This window comes from Geotrypetes seraphini, chromosome 9, assembly GCF_902459505.1.
Source record: "Geotrypetes seraphini chromosome 9, aGeoSer1.1, whole genome shotgun sequence".
Classification (NCBI taxonomy): Eukaryota; Metazoa; Chordata; class Amphibia; order Gymnophiona; family Dermophiidae; genus Geotrypetes; species Geotrypetes seraphini.
The window spans coordinates 34,962,797-34,980,695 of NC_047092.1; the positions used below are offsets into that span (position 1 = coordinate 34,962,797).

The following is a 17,899-nucleotide window of genomic DNA, read 5'->3' on the forward strand; positions in this document are numbered from 1 at the left end:
TGCATGCACTGAAGGAAAGTGGAGAGAGAGTGGGCTGAGGACGCTGAAGGGAAATGGGGAAGAGAGAGTGGGGAGAAGACGCTGATTTATAAATTGACAATTGTACAGAATATTGTTTCTTTTTATACGTTAATATAATAAGTTCAATATAAAACAATTCAAGGCTTATGTGGATGGAATCAGATAGTTTGTGGGATGAGGACCGAGCTTACGGGAATTAGTCCAATAAAAATGGTATTTTCTTATTTCTCATTATTTGTTTTATTTTTATTTGTTAATTTGTAAAGTGGTGATTGTTTTATATCAGTTTTTTCAAATTTACATCTACTGTCTTTATATTTTGCACAGTATTAGAGGACATGTATTACTGTTTTTGTGGTGTTGCATTGTATGCAGAGTCTGGTTTCTTGGCAGTTCAGTTTACCTTTTGTCTACATATTTCTATTTTTAGTTTGTGATTATTCCATATTGGGTGAGGGTGTATCTGTCTGTGTGTATGAAAGGGACATGGCTTTCTGATAGCATCGATTGTACAGGATCAATTGACTGTTCAGGATCTGGCTTGTTTAGTTTTACAATGTATGTGTTGGTGTTCTAGTGCTCACTGCAGTATTTAAGATGCTGCCTTTTCCTAGGTACACTCTTGTTGTGCGATATGTAGATTGTTACTAAAAATCATATTTTTCATATAGATGGGGGGGGGGGTGTCAAAAAATGATGGGCCCCGGGTGTCACATATGCTAGGTACGCCACTGCAGTAATGGAAATGAGTAGGACACATCAAGACATCTAGATTTACTTCTATTGAAAGCAATGGAAGTAAAACCTGGATATCTCAATCCATCCTCCTTGTTCTGGAGCCATTTGGTAACCCTAAGCATGCACAAATTCACTTTCTGAAAGAAACACTAACATACAAAGTATTTTGTTAGAAAACTATTGCATTTGATGACAATCAGTTTTATTTTGTGGCTAATGTATATGTTTCATGCATATGCATAAGAGGTTGAATGTAACCAGTCAATGAATTTATCCCCTCATCAGATGCATAATCCTTTAAAGGTTTTGAAATAAAAAAATATTATTTTAATTAAGAACTATTTCCTTGTTTGGGTGCCTTTACATATTTAATATGTTTCTGAGTGACATTGTTTGTGAGTTTGAAATGTCTGTGAGTGACATTGCTGAAGTGTTAGAAGAAAGGTTTGCCTTTTTGCGGATCATACCAAGATTTGTAACAGAGTGGACACACAGGAGGGAGTGGAAAACATGAAAAGTTAGAGGGATGCTCTAATATCTGGCAACTAAAATTCAATGCAAAGAAATGCAGGGTAATGCATTTGGGGATTAGTAATCAGAAGGAGCCATGCTGGTTGGTGAGAGGCTGATATGGGGAGAGGGACCTTGGGTTGATAGTGTACGAAGATCTAAAGGCAAAGAAACAGTGTGACATGACAGTGGCTATTGCCAGAAGGATGCTGGGCTGTATAAAGAGAGGCCTAACCAGTAGAAGAAAAAAGGTGTTAGTGCCCCTGTACAGGTAATTGGTGAGGCCCCACTTGGAGTATGTGTTCAGTTTTAGAGACCATATCTGGCAAAGGACATAAGAAGACTTGAAGCGGTCCAGAGGAAGGCGATGAAAATGGTAGGAGGTTTGTGCCAAAAAGATGTATGAGGAGAGACTGGAAGCCCTGAATATGTATACCCTTGGGGAAAGGAGAGAGAGAGGAGATATGATTCAGACGTTCAAATGCTTGAAAGGTATTAGCGTAGAATAAAATCTTTTCCAGAAAAAGGAAAATGGTAAAACCAGAGGGCATAATTTGAGGTTAAGGGGTGGTAGACTCAAGAGCAATGTAAAGAAATTCTTCTTTATGGAGACGGTGGTGGATGCCTGGAATGCGCTCCCAAGGTAGGTGGTGGAGAGGAAAACAGTGACAGTTCAAAAAAGCGTGGATTGAACACAGAGGATCTCAAATCAGAAAATAATGGTATATATTGAAGAACTAAGGGCCAGTACTGGACAGACTTGCACAGTCTGTGTTCGTATATGGCCATATGGTTGAGGATGGGCTGGGAGGGCTTCGACGGCTGCGATGGTTTAGATGGGCTGGGGTGAGCTTTGACGGAAGACTACAGTAGATGGAACCTAAGCACAGTACCAGGCAGAGCTTTGGGTTCTGGCCCAGAAAGAGCTAAGAAAAAGGAAAATTAAATTAAATCAGTAATTTAAAGAGAAGGTAAGGTTGGGCAGACTGGATCAAACCATTCGGGTCTTTATCTGCCATCATTTAATATGTGCCTATGTATACAAGAAATACAAAATGATGCTGTGTCATTCTAGTAGGTACTCTTCCAAGTCATAGTAGTACCATCTAAGAAAGCTATGGCAAATCCCTGCAAAGCTAGAAGTTGTATGTCATGGCACAGCCATAGCTAGTGATAATAAATATGTGAAGTGTAAACAATGTGAAAAACATGCTTTTGCCTTTTGTTTCAAAACTTATCATAATTACAATTCTTTCCATTAGGTGACACTACAGTATTAGATAAGCTCTATTTATTTACTCATCTCACATACTACTTTCCTGAACTTATACTGTTTGAGCACCCTTCGCCAATAAAATGTAAAGTAGAACATATCAAAGTACAGTAGATTCTATGTTAACCAGAACTCAAGCAACCAGAGATTAAAAAAAAAAAAAAAAAATACCGTAATACTTTAAAGTAAAAAATGAAAAATAAAAATCAATTTCTGACAGAAATTTAAGAGGCTCTCTTACTAAGGTGCCTAGCGGTTTTTAGCGCACGCTACAATACCGCACATGCTAAATGTTAATGCCTCCAAAGAGCTTGCGTTAGTATAATTTCATTTAGTGTGTGGTTAGCGTGCAGTAATCTTTAGCGTGCGCTAAAAAACGCTAGTGTACCTTAGTGGAAAGGAGCCCTAAATTTAAACTTGACATGCCACACCTGAGTATGCCTACACTTTGCCTACCACATGTCCGGTAAGTTTGTCTGGAGACATTTTATGGTATGGCATAGTATGGGGTATAGTATTAGTTAGGCCTATTTTTAATAGTAACTCTCAAGCAACCAGAAACTAAATTTATCCGGCATCTATCAATCTCCATGGGTGCTGGTTAACTGAGAGTCTACTGTAACATAATTAAAAATAATTATAAACTGATCATACAAAAAACAAATTTACATGTACTCACCAGTGGGCAGTTAGGGCGGGTTGTGCAAGCTATAGCTTTTGCTTTTAAGCCTCCATCTGTGCATGTGTAGGTAACGCAGTTATTATCTGGATCAGAAATTTTCTCACCAAGCTGTAATGTTGATATGAAAATTAAACATTTTTGTCAGAGGATATTTTGGTAACCAAGATCAAAACTGTGGCATTAGATTGAAAGGGCCAGATTCTACAAATGGCACCTATATTGGCAGCTGCCAAAAAACCCCCCCAAAAAACCCACCCCTTACCATTCATGTGTCAGTCACACTTAGCTGCTGATTCCAGAACTAAACCTTAAGTTTGTATACCGCATCATCTCCATAAAGATAGAGCTCGGCACGGTTTACAGGTAATTCAATAAATGAGGGAAGGACATAATAAGAAATTAGAGGTACTGGTAGAGTAGGCCTGAGTTTTGAAGACATTATCAGTGCCTATGTTTGATGTAAATCACATCGACAGAGGTGCCTAACGGCGTCTAGGGTCATTCCTAGCCAAAACCATGCCTATTTTTACCCTAGGAACTGCTAGCCGCCTCAGCAGATATTATTCTGGTGACATTTTTGTAGGCACCCGCAGGCGCCTACGTTTTTTTAACAATGTTTTAATTGGTTTTAAACGACACAGTCAATTACCACGCCAATTAAAGACAATTAAACCAATTAAGTTAGGTGACTGTAGGGCACCTATTGCCACCTAAGTTCGGCGCCATTACCAGAATCAGTGCCAACAAGAACTAAATTTGGCAAATTGAATTTAGAAAGATACTAGGGCTGTTTTTTGCACATTAAGAACACATAGTAACCTCCATTTAACCACCTAATGTAGAAGCAGCCATTGAAGTGCATAGAGTGGGAGGAGCATATGCCTCATAGTTAATGTGTGGGCAGTTAATGCAACATAGTTAGTGTCATCTCTGCTGTGTTAGCAGTCAATGTGCAGTATCTGCTATTCATTTAACTCAACCAAAACAATTGGTAAAAGACCCTTAACTCCCAACAAGAATAACACCCGCAGTTTAAATTTAGCAAAAATTAAATTATGCTAATAATAATAATGGGATTTCAGTAGGGGCTCAATCAACCCTTCGAATGATAATTAGCCCCGGGCAAGTGTTCATAGGTGACTAGCACCAGACCAACGGCCTAAATAAACTCTGCCCCGTACCTGAGAGGATTCAGCTAAGTTGAACTGCACTTTAGCTGCTTGTGATGTTTTTTTTGGATTTCTTTCCCTTTTGGTTTTTTCATATACTATTATCATTATTTTTGATTGATTTTTGAGGATTTAAAGCACCTAACAGGCCCTTTTCCCCCTTCTTTGAATGCACACCTGCACTGGATGTTTATTTGCACAAGAAATTTGTCTTGAAATAGGGGAACTGATGGTGTACGGGGCCGTGTTTATTTAGACCGTAGGGCTGGTGCTAGTCACCTATGAACACTTGCCCGGGGCTAATTATGATTCGAAGGGTTGATTGAGCCCCTACTGAAATCCCATTATTATTATTAGCAAAATTTAATTTTTGCTAAATTTAAACTGCGGGTGTTATTCTTGTTGGGAGTTAAGGGTCTTTTACCAATTGTTTTGGTTGAGTTAAATGAATAGCAGATACTGCACATTGACTGCTAACACAGCAGAGATGACACTAACTATGTTGCATTAACTGCCCACACATTAACTATGAGGCATATGCTCCTCCCACTCTATGCCCTTCAATGGGAGTTAAGGGTCTTTTACCAATTGTTTTGGTTTAGTTCTCTAATTTATTGGTATTCATTTAACTCATCATAGAGTAGGTCTTCCTTTACCAAATCAAGCTCACTGGGTTTCAACACATGAGAGTGCCTTTTGCTGGTTGGCACCTGCCCTTTGGGAACAACTTCTTACAGAGGTTCACAGGATGGAATCTCTGCCAAAATGTTAAAACAAAGGATAAAAACACATTTTTTTAAATTCAAGCATTTGGCTCATCCGACTTTTCAGGTAAGAAGGGGCCTGAACATGGGGTATTCATAACACCAAAAACAAGGAAAACTGCAGACGGGCGTACAATGATGCAGGCAAAGTCTATTGTGACTGGATAAAATGCGGTTAAAAACATCACCTAAAGGCAAACGAACCAATGGACCCGACATAGTGTGCTGCTAAACATGCACAGACTCTTTCCGGGGTTCCTTTTAAACAGGCAAACGCTTGTTTGCGGTTTTAACTGGTTCTTTCTTCATTTGGGACCCCTGATCAAGGTGAGTTTTCCGAAACACGGACCGTGTCGGGTCCATTGGTTCGTTTGCCTTTAGGTGATGTCATTGTCATAATAAACTTTGCCTGCATCATTGTACGCCTGTCTACAGTTTTCCTTGTTTTTGGTTTGCCTCGTATTCCTGACGGCAGACTTTGTTGGTTCCCCCCCTTTCTTTGTTTGTATCTGTAACACCATTACTCATGATGACTTTAAATCATTTTTATCCTTATTTCCAGCCATCAGCATTCCAATTATCTTGTTTTTCATACATGCCACAACTTTTATTCATATAGTATGCTTTTGTGTCTAGACCAGTGTATTGCAAACTGTGTGCTAAGGCACACTAGTGTGCCTTCTGAGATTTTAAGTGTGCCACAGCACACAGGGCAAGAAGAGAAGCTCTAGCGCTTGTGTCAGCTGACTTATTCTACCATCACATATGCCGGGACTGAGTTTTATGGTCGTGTATCTGCCGGGACTCCTGCCTTCTTCTCTCCGCACCACCGGACCAGCAGTGGCAGCTCTGTGTGCTTTTAACTTTGGCACACAGCTGCCGTTTCATCAGGCAGCCTCAAGGTCTTTGCTAGGCTGGCCTGCATTGCATCATCAAAGAGAGCCGGCCTTGCAAAGGCTCCGAGGCTGCCTGATTAAACCGTGGCTAAACCACTGCTAGCGGCAGCTGTGTGCCAAAGTTAAAAGCGCACAGTCAGCTGCTCCTAGGCTAGAGAGAGGAGAGGTATTGCTGGGGAAGGAAGGGAGAATGGGTACTGCTGAATATGGGGAGCATGGAAGGGAGAAGTGGTACTGCTGGATGGGGAGGAGGGAAAGGAGAAGTGGTACTGCTGGACAGGGTGGAGGAGGGAAGGAAGAAGGGGTGCTGCTGGACAGGGGGAGGAGTGAAGGGGTACTGCTGGACAGGGAGTAGGTAAAAAGAAGGGAGAAGAGGTGCTGATGGACTTTGGCAGAAAGGGAAGGAAAGGAAAGGTGCTACACACTGGAGGGGAGGGTGAGATGGTGCATGGGGAGAGAGCATGTTGGATTGGGGGTGGGAATTAGAGATGCCACTCGAGAGAAGAGTTAAAGACAGAGATAAAGTGTTCAGGAGGCAGAAAGTATTGGACTCATGGAGAGGGTGAGATGGATGGAGAAGACAGAAAGAAGGGAAGGAGAAATGTTATACTCTGGGGAAGGGGAAAGGGAAGATAGTGAAAAGCTGAACTCATGGAGGGAGAGAGAGATGTTGATTGGGGGGAGGGAAGGAGGACCAGAGAAGAAGCATGCAGGAGGAAGAGAGAAAAAAAATGGACTGGTGTAAAGTAGGGAGAAATGTTGGACTGGGAGGTAGGCCAGAAAGGAGGAAGGGAAGGGGGATGGACTGCAGGGGATACAAAGAGAAATGTTACACTGGAGGGAGGGGGAGGAGAGATGACTAAAGGAAGGGAGAGATATCAGACCAGGAAATGGAGGGGAAGGAGGGGAGTCTGGTAGTGCTATAGAAATAATAATAATAGTAGTAGTAGAGAGAGATGCCAGCTTATGGGAAGGAGAGGAAAGAGATGCAAACTGGGAAGAAGGGAAAGGAAGAAGAGAGATTTTGGACCACAAGGGGGGGAAGGAGGGAAGGAGAGAGATGTCAGACCACAGGTGTTTGGAATGGGGGGCCACAGGGGCTGTGGCCTTTCCCCAAATTGCCCAGCATTAGGGGGGAGTATGCATGGTAGCTGCCCTATGTCCCGCCATAGCCTGCAAGTGACTTTGCCCATGCTCCAGGGCTCTAACGCTACTATTGTCGGCTTCCTGACTCTTCTCCAACAAAACCGGAAGTTATGTCAAGAGGGGGAGGGAGGAGAAGCTTAGTTGGCAAGCATAGAATTAGAGCCCCGGAGCAAGGGCGAAGTTGCTTGTTGGCTACAGTGGCATTGGCAGGAGATAAGGCAGGGAGGAAGGCTTCAACTCGCTGCTCCTGCTTACTTCGGGCCTTCCTCACTGCCGGGTCCTGCCTTCGCGGAAACAAAAAGTAGGTGGGACCCGGCAGCAAGGAAGGCCCGAAGCAAGCAGGAGCAGCGAGTTGTGAATGCTGCACTGCTGACAGCTGTGTGAGACTGCAGGGAGAATGCTGTGAATGGGGGGGGGGTATGAGAAATGCTGCCGGGCTGTGTGAGACTGCAGCACCCTTTTGAGGAGAGAGAGGGGAAGAGGGAGAAGGAAGACCAGGGGAGGGGGGGATAAATGCTGCTATTGAACCCAATTGGGGAGAGAGAGGGAAAGAGGGAGAAGGAAGACCAGGGAAGAGAAATGCTGCTGCTGCGCCCAATTGGGGAGAGAGGGATAAGGAAGAGAAATTCTGGTGCTGCGCACAATTGGGGAGAGAGAGGGAAAGAGGGAGAAGGAAGACCAGGGAACAGAAATGCTGCTGCTGCACCCAATTGGGGAGAGAGGGATAAGGAAGAGAAATTCTGATGCTGCGCACAATTGGAGAGAGAGAGGGAAAGAGGGAAAAGTAAGACCAGGGAAGGGAGAGGAACGAGAGATGCCAAGGAGGGAGGGAAAGGAAAGGAGATACCATATCATGGAGTGGGAGGGAGGGATGCCAGGGCATGGGGGTAGGAAAGGAGACAGATGCCAGACAAGGGAAAAGAAATTAAGGAGGGAGGGATAGAAAGGAAGGAGAGGAGAGAGATGCCGGGCATGTGTGAGGGAAGGGAAACTAAGGAGACAAATGCCAGACCAGAGAGAAAGGAAGGAGAGGAGGTGCCACAGTATGGAGAGAGAGATAGGAGAGGAGAGAGATGCCAGGGCATGGGGGGAGAGAAGGAAATAGAGATGCCAGACCATGGGGTGGAGTAGGAAGGAAGGAAGGAAAGGAGAAGAGAGAGATGCCAGAGCATAAGAGAAGGGATGGAGACTGAAAAATGGAGAGGGGGTGAAGCTGAAATTAATCATTTACAAAGGAGAGAAGGAGCACAGGATATACAGTTTATTGAAGGGACATAGAAAGAGGGAAGATGCCATATGGAAGAGAGAGAGGCCGGACACTGGATGGAAAGGGCAGAGAGGGAAGACAGTGAATGGAAGGGGAGAGAGAGAGAGTGGACAGTAGATGGGGTAGAAAGAGAGGGCAGAGGCTGTGTGGAAGGGGAAAAGAGAGATGGCAGATGTTGCATGGAAGGGAGAGAGGACAAATTTTGCATAGAAAGAAGAACAAAGAGAAGATGATTAAAGCAGAAATGACAAAAGGTAGAAATAAATTTTTTTCATTGCTTTTTGTAGAATCAAGTAGTCTTGTAACTGTATTGATAATAATCTATAAATGAGAAATAGAAATAAGGAAATGTTTAGAAGCATACTGTGTGCTTTGTGTAGTTTAATTTTGTGGTTAACCATTATGTGTTGTTAATAAGATTATATTGTGTGTATTGTGACAGGCAGGACCCTGTCTCATTCAGAAACTCTGCTGCCAATCCTATTCCTGGCAAACCAATGCCTTTTCCTAGGACCAGAAAGCAAACTGTAAGGTCTGGCAAGCAGGTAGCTCTCACACATCAGAGAGTCAGAGTGCAGCAGCAGCTCAGAATTCCTTTAATCAACCCTATTATTCCTTATTCAAAACTACAGAAGTAAAAACTCCTTTTAAACCTGCAGCTTTACAAGCTGATATACACAGGGTTAAAGAAAGGGGTGGAGTCAGCAGGGCTGATGTGTATCAAGCAGGGCTAGAGCCTGGGAAGAATAAAGCTTCTATAGCTGAGAGCTGGGGGGAGAAGTGGCAGAAACAGGAAGAGCCAGAGCAGCAAAGGAAACTGAAAAGCAGGGCAGCACAGCTGTGAAGGCTACCCAGAGTGTTTGAAACCCCTGTTTCCTTTCTAGTACCACTGCCTCATTTAAGGCTGCCGTCGGCAACTCCCAGGCAAAGCAAGAATCATTTTTCCAAAGCCAGGTTAACTTGGGAGGGGGAGGTTTCTGGGGAAAAGTGTAAGCTGGCTATGAGAAACGAGAGCTTGTGCAGAGTGGGGGAAAGGAGCCAAATTGCAGAGAAGTAATTCCTATGGAGGTAAATGAACAAGGGTTTGAGAATGATATAATAGACTATGCCATGGAGTATGATTATGAACCAGAGGAAGGAATGTGTGTGGAAAGTATGAATGAATAAACCTTATTTAGATAAGAATCCTTCCTGGTTAAAAGTAAAGCAAGGTTCCTGTAACTGAAGGGATTTGAAAAACAGATTGTTTGAGTGTGGGGACAGATATATTTGAATGAGCTTTGGTGTAGTGGGGGAGAAAAGCCCAGCAGTATTGCAGAAGGAGCCAGGTTTAAAACTAAGGCTGTTGCAAGTGCCAAAGTTTATCCCTTCCCAGAGATAATGAAAAATTGGGAATACAGGTGGTGTACATGGTCCATTTATCTGTATTTGGGTGGAGCTTGTTCCCACACCTACTGGCCCAGCTAGAGAGAGTCAGGGTAGTATAGTGAGAGAGCTCTTTGGAGCTAGGCACAAGAGAGTGTCCCTTTATTTGACTGTGGATCATAGTAGCAGTCTGAGAATGTAGTGTTTGCTGTTTGTTTTTGATATGGAAAAGAATAGAAATCCTGAACTGTGGGAGATTTGTGAAGTGGGCTGTACTCTTGGACATATGGATTGAGTTGAAAGCCCGGATAGTAGATTTTGCAGCCAGTTGCCCTGTATAAAGAATTGTCAAAGAAAATAAAACTTTTTGATCTTGAAAGTGTAAAAGGAAGAAAAGACTGTTTATTTGGGAAACCTACACACCTCATTAGCACTCTGTGGGGACTAGATCTAAGCGCGCATGGCCGGGGTTTACCCCCGCCACAGTATATATGAAAAATGAATGGAAAAAAATGGTATTACAATTAGTAATATTAAAGGGGAGGGGCGGAGATTGGGCGGGGTCAGATGGAGCTTTCAGGCCCCCCAAACAAAAAAATGTTCCACTGCCTATGTGTCAGACTATGGAAATAGGGAGGGAAGGTAAGACATGGAAAAGTAGATTTTGAGAAGAAAGCAGAAAAATGGAAATATTGAATGTTAATTTAATGTCAAAGATGGATGCAAGGCAGAAAGTGAAGATGGAGAGAAAAACAATCAATGGATAAGAAGGCCCTGGAAACATAGTTAAAAGCACAGAAAAATAAAGTCACCAGACAACAAAGGTAGGGAAAATGATTTTATCTTTAATATAGTGATTGAAATGTGTCAGTTTTGAGAATTTATATCTGCTGGAAAGGTAGTGAGATCTGGGAAAGAGCTTGGGTGGGTCTAGGATGGAGTTTGGGAGGTCTGTGGTTGGGGGTACTCAGTTGATATTTGTTAGACTTCCCTGCTGGCATGCCTTACTGGCATGTCTGGAGGGCATGGATGTCAGCGTGATGATGTCATGCATGCGCATGATGTCATCACGATGACATCCACGCATTTCTGGGTGCCTCGAGCCATGGCCACTACCTTTAGTGTGCCCCGGTTCTAAAAAGTTTGACAGACACAGGTCTAGACACTATAAAGATTCAGTTCTCTCACTCATTAGGTGACCTCTTATCTTTTTTGAAGGTTCCAATGTAAACACCAGTTATTCTAATATCCTGTAGTCCAAATGTTATATTTCTACATTTTGTGGTCTATGATTTTAGCACGCGTTAACTGCATTAGCATAACCACCAAGACACCCATTATATTTCTATGGGTGTCTTAGCATTTAGCATATGCTAATTGTTAGTGCTTGCTAACACAGCTCGTGCTAAATCGCTTAATACCTGTTGATGAATTCCTCCCTTAATGATGCAGAAACATAGTGCTAATGTTCTAAATGTCTCTTGTGGACAGTGGCATAGCGAGGGTTAGTGGTGCGCCCGGGGTGGTGGTGCTCCTCCCCCGCTCCCTTTCCCTTCACCCGTACCTCTTTAATGTTCCCGGCATGAGCTGCATCACGAACTTGCTGCCTGTGTTGTGTCGTCTTTTCCTTCTGACATCACTTCCTAGGCATGGGATCCGGAAGTGATGTCAGAGAGAGCCAACACCGATCCGGACATCAAGTTCGTGATGCTGCTCAAGCTACTACTACTATTAATTATTTCTGTAGTGCTACTAGACGTATGCAGCACTGTACGGAGTGACAAAGAAGACAGTCCCTGCTTGAAAGAGCTTACAATCCAAACAGACAAGACAGACAAACAGGATATCATGGATACAGTTAAGCTAGGAAAAGTAAAGAGGTACGAGGGAAGGGGTGCATGCGTGTGGACGGGGGGTGGGTGGGTGGAGAAGAGGATGGGTACAGCTGCCCCCACCAAGATGGCGCCCAGGTCAAACCACCTCCTCCCCTTGCTGCACCAATGTTTGTAGATAGAATTTTATAATCACTGCAGACACTTTGGGCTCTTTTTACAAACTGCCACTACTGATAAGCGGTGCAATCAGTTCCCATGGGCTTCTTCACATTCAGTGCACACTAATCAGTGACACCGCACTGTATAAAAGGAGAGAGCCTACTGAACCCTTTAATAGGAAATTGCCTATTCTGTAGCTTGTATTTAGGCACCTGTGGTGCAGAAATAGCAGGTCTAAAGGCACTGTTAGTTATGACGTCAAGGGAATGTTTACATAAAAGGGAGGAAAACTGACAAATCGAGTATCAGAAGGTAACGATATTTATGTGAAATCATCAGCATAGGAAATAATGTTAAATTTGATGCTCTGTGAAGAGTGGTATAGACATAAATGGAGAAAGAATAAAGGGGGAGAATGTCAGGGAACTGTACGACGAAGGACTGATTGGCTTTAGAAAACTGGATTCTGCAGAATTTTGAGGATGGCAAATGTGAGAAAGGTATTGTCTTCAGTGAATGTCCCTGGGGATGATACTGCTAATATATATATAAACCTTGACGAACTATAAATGAAAAAATGAAAGGATGATAATCAATCAATCAAACGGATCAAAAGAAACAATCAGTACGGGCCGTACGCTCTCGTTTCAACCAGTGGCCCCGGGCAATGCTTATGCAGTGACATGCACTTAGAAATAAATCTAGATAAACCGTGCCCAGTACATCATATTTATTCTTTTGAAACGTATCAAAAATTAAATGAAAACATTCATCCCCAAGCGTGGACTTCTGAAGAAAATATCATAAAAAAGAATGTCTCCCTGAAACCTCAGATACAAAAACACTTTGTACAATTTGTATTACAAATTTTTTTATTTTTTTCACATTTTTGGTGTTTTTGTATCTGAGGTTTCAGGGAGACATTCTTTTTTATGATATTTTCTTCAGAAGTCCACGCTTGGGGATGAATGTTTTCATTTAATTTTTGATACGTTTCAAAAGAATAAATATGATGTACTGGGCACGGTTTATCTAGATTTATTTCTAAGTGCATGTCACTGCATAAGCATTGCCCGGGGCCACTGGTTGAAACGAGAGCGTACGGCCCGTACTGATTGTTTCTTTTGATCCGTTTGATTGATTGATTATCATCCTTTCATTTTTTCATTTATAGTTCGTCAAGGTTTATATATATATTAGCAGTATCATCCCCAGGGACATTCACTGAAGACAATATCATTTATAATACCAATCATTTATTAGTTGTATTTTCATATTATTTGGTATTTATTTACATTTTGGTATAGCTTTTGAGGCCTTTTTTGGTAAATGTGAGAAAGTACAGGCAACAGAGAATCAAACGAGTCAGCTGCATCACAGTTATCTATAGGGGCTACATCACAGTTATCTATAGGGGCCACCTTCTGGTACTGCTTCGCAAGTTCTGTCCACTACTATTTTCCCTTGTTTTGGAATTAAACATTAGAAGACAGATGCAGAACATACCTGATAAGTCCTGTAGTTAAAATAACACGTCTTTGGTTCTATATAGTAAAAAAAAAAAAAAAAATTAAATCAGTGATACTCATAATTTTGAACAGTTGTACTGGTTTAAACACCATTCATTATAGATAATGATAATAGTTACAGAGAAAAAGAAACACATAAATTAATGAGACAGGACATGACACGGCAACAATCAAACTGTTTCACATCACAAGAGTGGAGTAGAACGGGTACAAGTGGATCGATTTTTCACTCCATCAAAAATGACCAAGACTAGGGGACACTCGAAGTTACGGGGAAATACTTTTAAAACCAATAGGAGGAATTTTTTTTTTTCACTCAGAGAATAGTTAAGCTCTGGAACGCATTGCCAGAGGATGTAGTAAGAGTGGATAGCGTAGCTGGCTTTAAGAAAGGTTTGGACAAGTTCCTGGAGGAAAAGTTCATAGTTTGTTATTAAGAAAGACATGGGGGAAGCCACTGCATGCCCTGTATTGGTAGCATGGAATATTGCTACCTTGAGTTTTGGCCAGGTACTAGTGACCTGGATTGGTCACCGTGAGAATGGGCTACTAGACTTGATGGACCATTGGTCTGACCCAGTAAGGCTATTCTTATGTTCTTATGTGAGGACAATCAAGCAAGCCATTGTAACATCACTGATAAAGGTGGCTCTGAGGCACTGTGGAATGAGGCATTATGACATCACAGTCTCAGCTCTGGAATGTTGCTCTCATTGGGGTTCCAGAATCTTGCTATTCTTTGAGATGCTGGAATGTTGCTATACCTTGGGTTTTGGCCATTTACTAGTGACCTGGATTGGCCCTGTGAGAATGGGCTACTGGGCTTAATGGGCCATTGGTCTGACCCAGTAAGGCTACTTTTATGTTCTTAAGAGTCATTTCAGATATGTAATTCTATATTTACCGCAATGCCCACAGCAGCTGCCTCCAGGTTTGTAGTAGACAGCTGTTTCTGTGCTCTGGCAATTCAGCGTCCCATTACACTGAACAGGTGTGCATGTTTTCTTGTTTGCATTGGTGCAGGTACATTCTGAACAGCTGTTTTTAACCCATGTGTCACCAGGCTGAAGATAAAAGAGAGCATGCAAAGATCAGATCCAACAGTTATGCACTAACGTATAATTGCTTGTTAAAATGTTAAGAGTAAGTACCCCTTTTAATTCTCCCGATGGTCCATAGCAATCTGTTAAAACAAAATGATAAAAAAATGAATGTACACAACAGTGCGGTAATGGTGTAAATGAAACATTCTTAAATACAGGAGTACTCCTCTAATGGGAGACTAAAGTCTAAAGAAGGGAAGTGAGAAGGTCCCAGGGGAATATGCCAGCAAGGATGAGAAAGACCCTTCATGCTTTGAAAACTACAATAAAGCTGTTAACAATTTCAACTGGTTTTGCTTTTGAAGAGATATGTTTATTTTGGAAAACCAAATATCTTGTACAGTGTTGAATTCTTTTCAGCCAAACACCTTACGCCCAGAAGATATTTTTCCCTCCATTGGAAGATCCATACCAGGACTTGCAAGTACTCAGTGTGACTTAGCCCTGGTATTAGCATAGAAACAGATAAAGGCTAAATAGCCCATCCAGTCTGCCCCTCTACAGCATCCACTATCTCCTCTTCCAAGAGATCCCACATGCCTATCTCACATTTTCTTGAACTCAGACACAGTCTGTCTCCACCACCTCTACTGGGAGACTATTCTATGCATCTACCGCCCATTCTGTAAAGAAATATTTCTTTAGATTATGCCTGAGATTATTATCTTTTAACTTCTGGAGTTTTCCTTCATTTGAAAAAGACTCACCTCCTGTACATTAATGCCACAGAGATATTTAAACCTCTTTATCATATTCCCTCTCTCCCATCTTTCTTCCAGAGCAATATATATATATATATATATATATATATATATAGTGGTACCTCGGTTTACGAGTGCACCGGTTTGCGAGTGTTTTGCAAGACGAGCAAAACATTTGTAAAATCGGTGCCTCGGAAAACGAGCATGGCTTGATTTACGAGCACCCCCCCCCCCGCAATCCGCCCCCCCCTGCCTCGAACTGACACCCCCCCTGACTCGAACCGGCACCCCCCACCACGATTGGGCACCCCCCGCCACGATCCAACCCCCCCCCCCGACACGATTGGGCACCCCCCCGACACAATTGGGCACCCCCCGCCGCTTCTTACCCTCATCTGGGCACTCTTGAAGATTGGCCCTCATCTGCTGGGCCTTGAGCATCTGAGCATGCTCAAGGCCTGCGAGTTCACGTTCAGAATGTGAACGTGAACTCGCAGGCCTTGAGCATGCTCAGATGCTCAAGGCCCAGCAGACGAGGAGTCCGATCTTCTAGAGTTCCCAGATGAGGGTAAGAAGCAGCGGGGGGGTGCCCAATTGTGTCGGGGGGGATGTTGGATCGTATCGGGGGGGTGCCCGATCGTGTCGGGGGGGGTCAGATCGTGTCGGGGGGGTGCCCAATCATGTCAGGGGGGTCAGATCGTGGCGGGGGTGCCGGTTCGAGGCAGGGGGGGTGCCGGATCGCAGGGGGGGCCTTCGAGGGGAGCAATGCTGGTTCTCGGGGGGGTGGGGAATGCATCAAAGCAAGTTTCCATTATTTCCTATGGGGAAACTCGCTTTGATAAACGAGCATTTTGGATTACGAGCATGCTCCTGGAACGGATTATGCTCGTAATCCAAGGTACAACTGTATTAACGTTTCTAAGTCTATCCCTATATGATATATGATAAAGACCACTAACCAACTGTGTAGCAGCTCTCTGGACCGACTCTCTACTATTTATATCTTTTTGAAGGTGTGGACTTCAAAACTGAACACAGTATTCTAAATGGGGCATCATCACCTCCCTGTCCTCTTCATATGCACCTCTTATACAGCTCTTCTTATGCTCCCATTCCTCTTCTAATGCACCTAAGCATCTTCCTGGCTTTTATCATTGCTTTTTCTGCCTGTTTTGCCACCCTGAGGTCATCAGACACAATCACCCCCAAGTCCTGCTCTTCTTTCTTACACAGAAGTACTTTGCTTCCTATACTATATCATTCTCCTGGAATTTTGCAGCTCAAAAGTTTGACTGTGCATTTTTTTGCATTAAATCTTTGTTGCCAATTACTAGACCATTCGTTATCCTTTGTCAGATCCTACCTTTTGTTATCCTACCCTATTATAGAGCTGGACCGTATCTATTCGGGGTGTCTACCCTATTACAGAGTTTCATATCATCTGCAAAAAGACAAACTTTGTCAAACAGTCCTTCTGCAATATCACTTACAAAGATGTTATAAAGAACTGACCCAAGGACTGATCCCTGCAGCACTCCACCAACAATATCTTTTTCTCTGAGCAAACTCCATTTACCACTATCCTTTTTCTCCTACACTTAACCAGTTTTTAATCCAATTTGTCACTTTAGGGCCAATACCAAAGGCACTCAGTTTATTAATCACCTATGTGGCACCATGTCAAAGGCTTTGTTAAAGTCCAAATACACAACATCTAGCACCCCTCTCATATCCAACTGTTTGGTCACCTAGTTAGAGAAATCAATCAGATTTGTCTGACAAGACCTGCCTCTCGTAAAACCATGCTGCCTCGGGTCTTACAATCCATCAGTTCTAGAAATTTCACTATCCTCTACTTAAGAAGCATTTCCATTAGTTTATTCACTACTGAGGTCAAACTAACTAGCCTGTAATTAACAACCTCCTTCTTACTTCTGCTCTTGTGCAGAGGGACCACATCTGCCCTTCTAAGGAAACATTGAAAAAATGAGACAGAATAGCCAGAACCACTCTGAGTTCCTCAGATGATTCCCATCAGGCTCCATCACTCTATTTTTAATTTAGTTAGCTCCTCATATACACAGTCTTCTGAGAATCTCTCCTGGTCTACCACACATTCATTCCCATTTACATTTATTTTATGCGGTCCTATCCCTGAACCTTCATCCATGAATACAGAATGGAAATAATTGTTAAGCAGTTCAGCCTTATCCTTATCAGTTTCTGCATATTTGTCCCTTTCATCCATGAGCCTCACTATACCATTTTGACACTTCTTCTTACATATCAAAAAAACGTTTTGGCCCCCAATGTTATCATATTGACTATCTTTTCTTCTATCTGCATCTTTGCCTTTATGACATCTTTTCCTGCTTCTCGTAGCTTTTCCACATATTTTTACTTGTCTTCCTCTTTCTGAGAAGTCTTGTTATTTATGAAAGCTAACCTTTTTTCTCTTACCTTTTCAACTACTACATTTGAGAACCAAAGTGGTCTTCTTTTCTTTTTATCTTTTTGTACTTTCCTAACATAAAGTTTTGTCACTTTCAGAATAGCTCCTTTCAGTTTCACCTACTGATGTTCTACTTTGTTCAGCTGTTCCCATCCAACTAACTCCTCCTTAAGGTATACTCCCATCCAGTGGCGTACCAAGGAGGGGGGGGGGAGGGGCGGTCCATCCTGGGTGCAAGCTCTGAGGGGGTGCTCCCGGTCCGGTTCCCCCCCTGCGTCTGGTTCAGCCC

At 42.7% G+C, this 17,899-nt stretch overlaps 1 protein-coding gene across 1 annotated transcript in view; it reads right to left on the bottom strand.

Moving 5' to 3' along the window:
* Positions 1 to 17,899, bottom strand: part of LOC117366337 (integumentary mucin B.1-like) — a 95,298-nt gene that overhangs the window by 20,184 nt on the left and 57,215 nt on the right. The window contains exons 10-13 of the mRNA XM_033957600.1: positions 14,506 to 14,537; positions 14,259 to 14,418; positions 13,332 to 13,369; positions 3,222 to 3,332 (exon numbers count right to left, since the gene is read on the bottom strand). Of these exons, the coding sequence (XP_033813491.1) occupies positions 3,222 to 3,332; positions 13,332 to 13,369; positions 14,259 to 14,418; positions 14,506 to 14,537 (341 nt within the window). The remainder of the gene's footprint in view (positions 1 to 3,221; positions 3,333 to 13,331; positions 13,370 to 14,258; positions 14,419 to 14,505; positions 14,538 to 17,899) is intronic.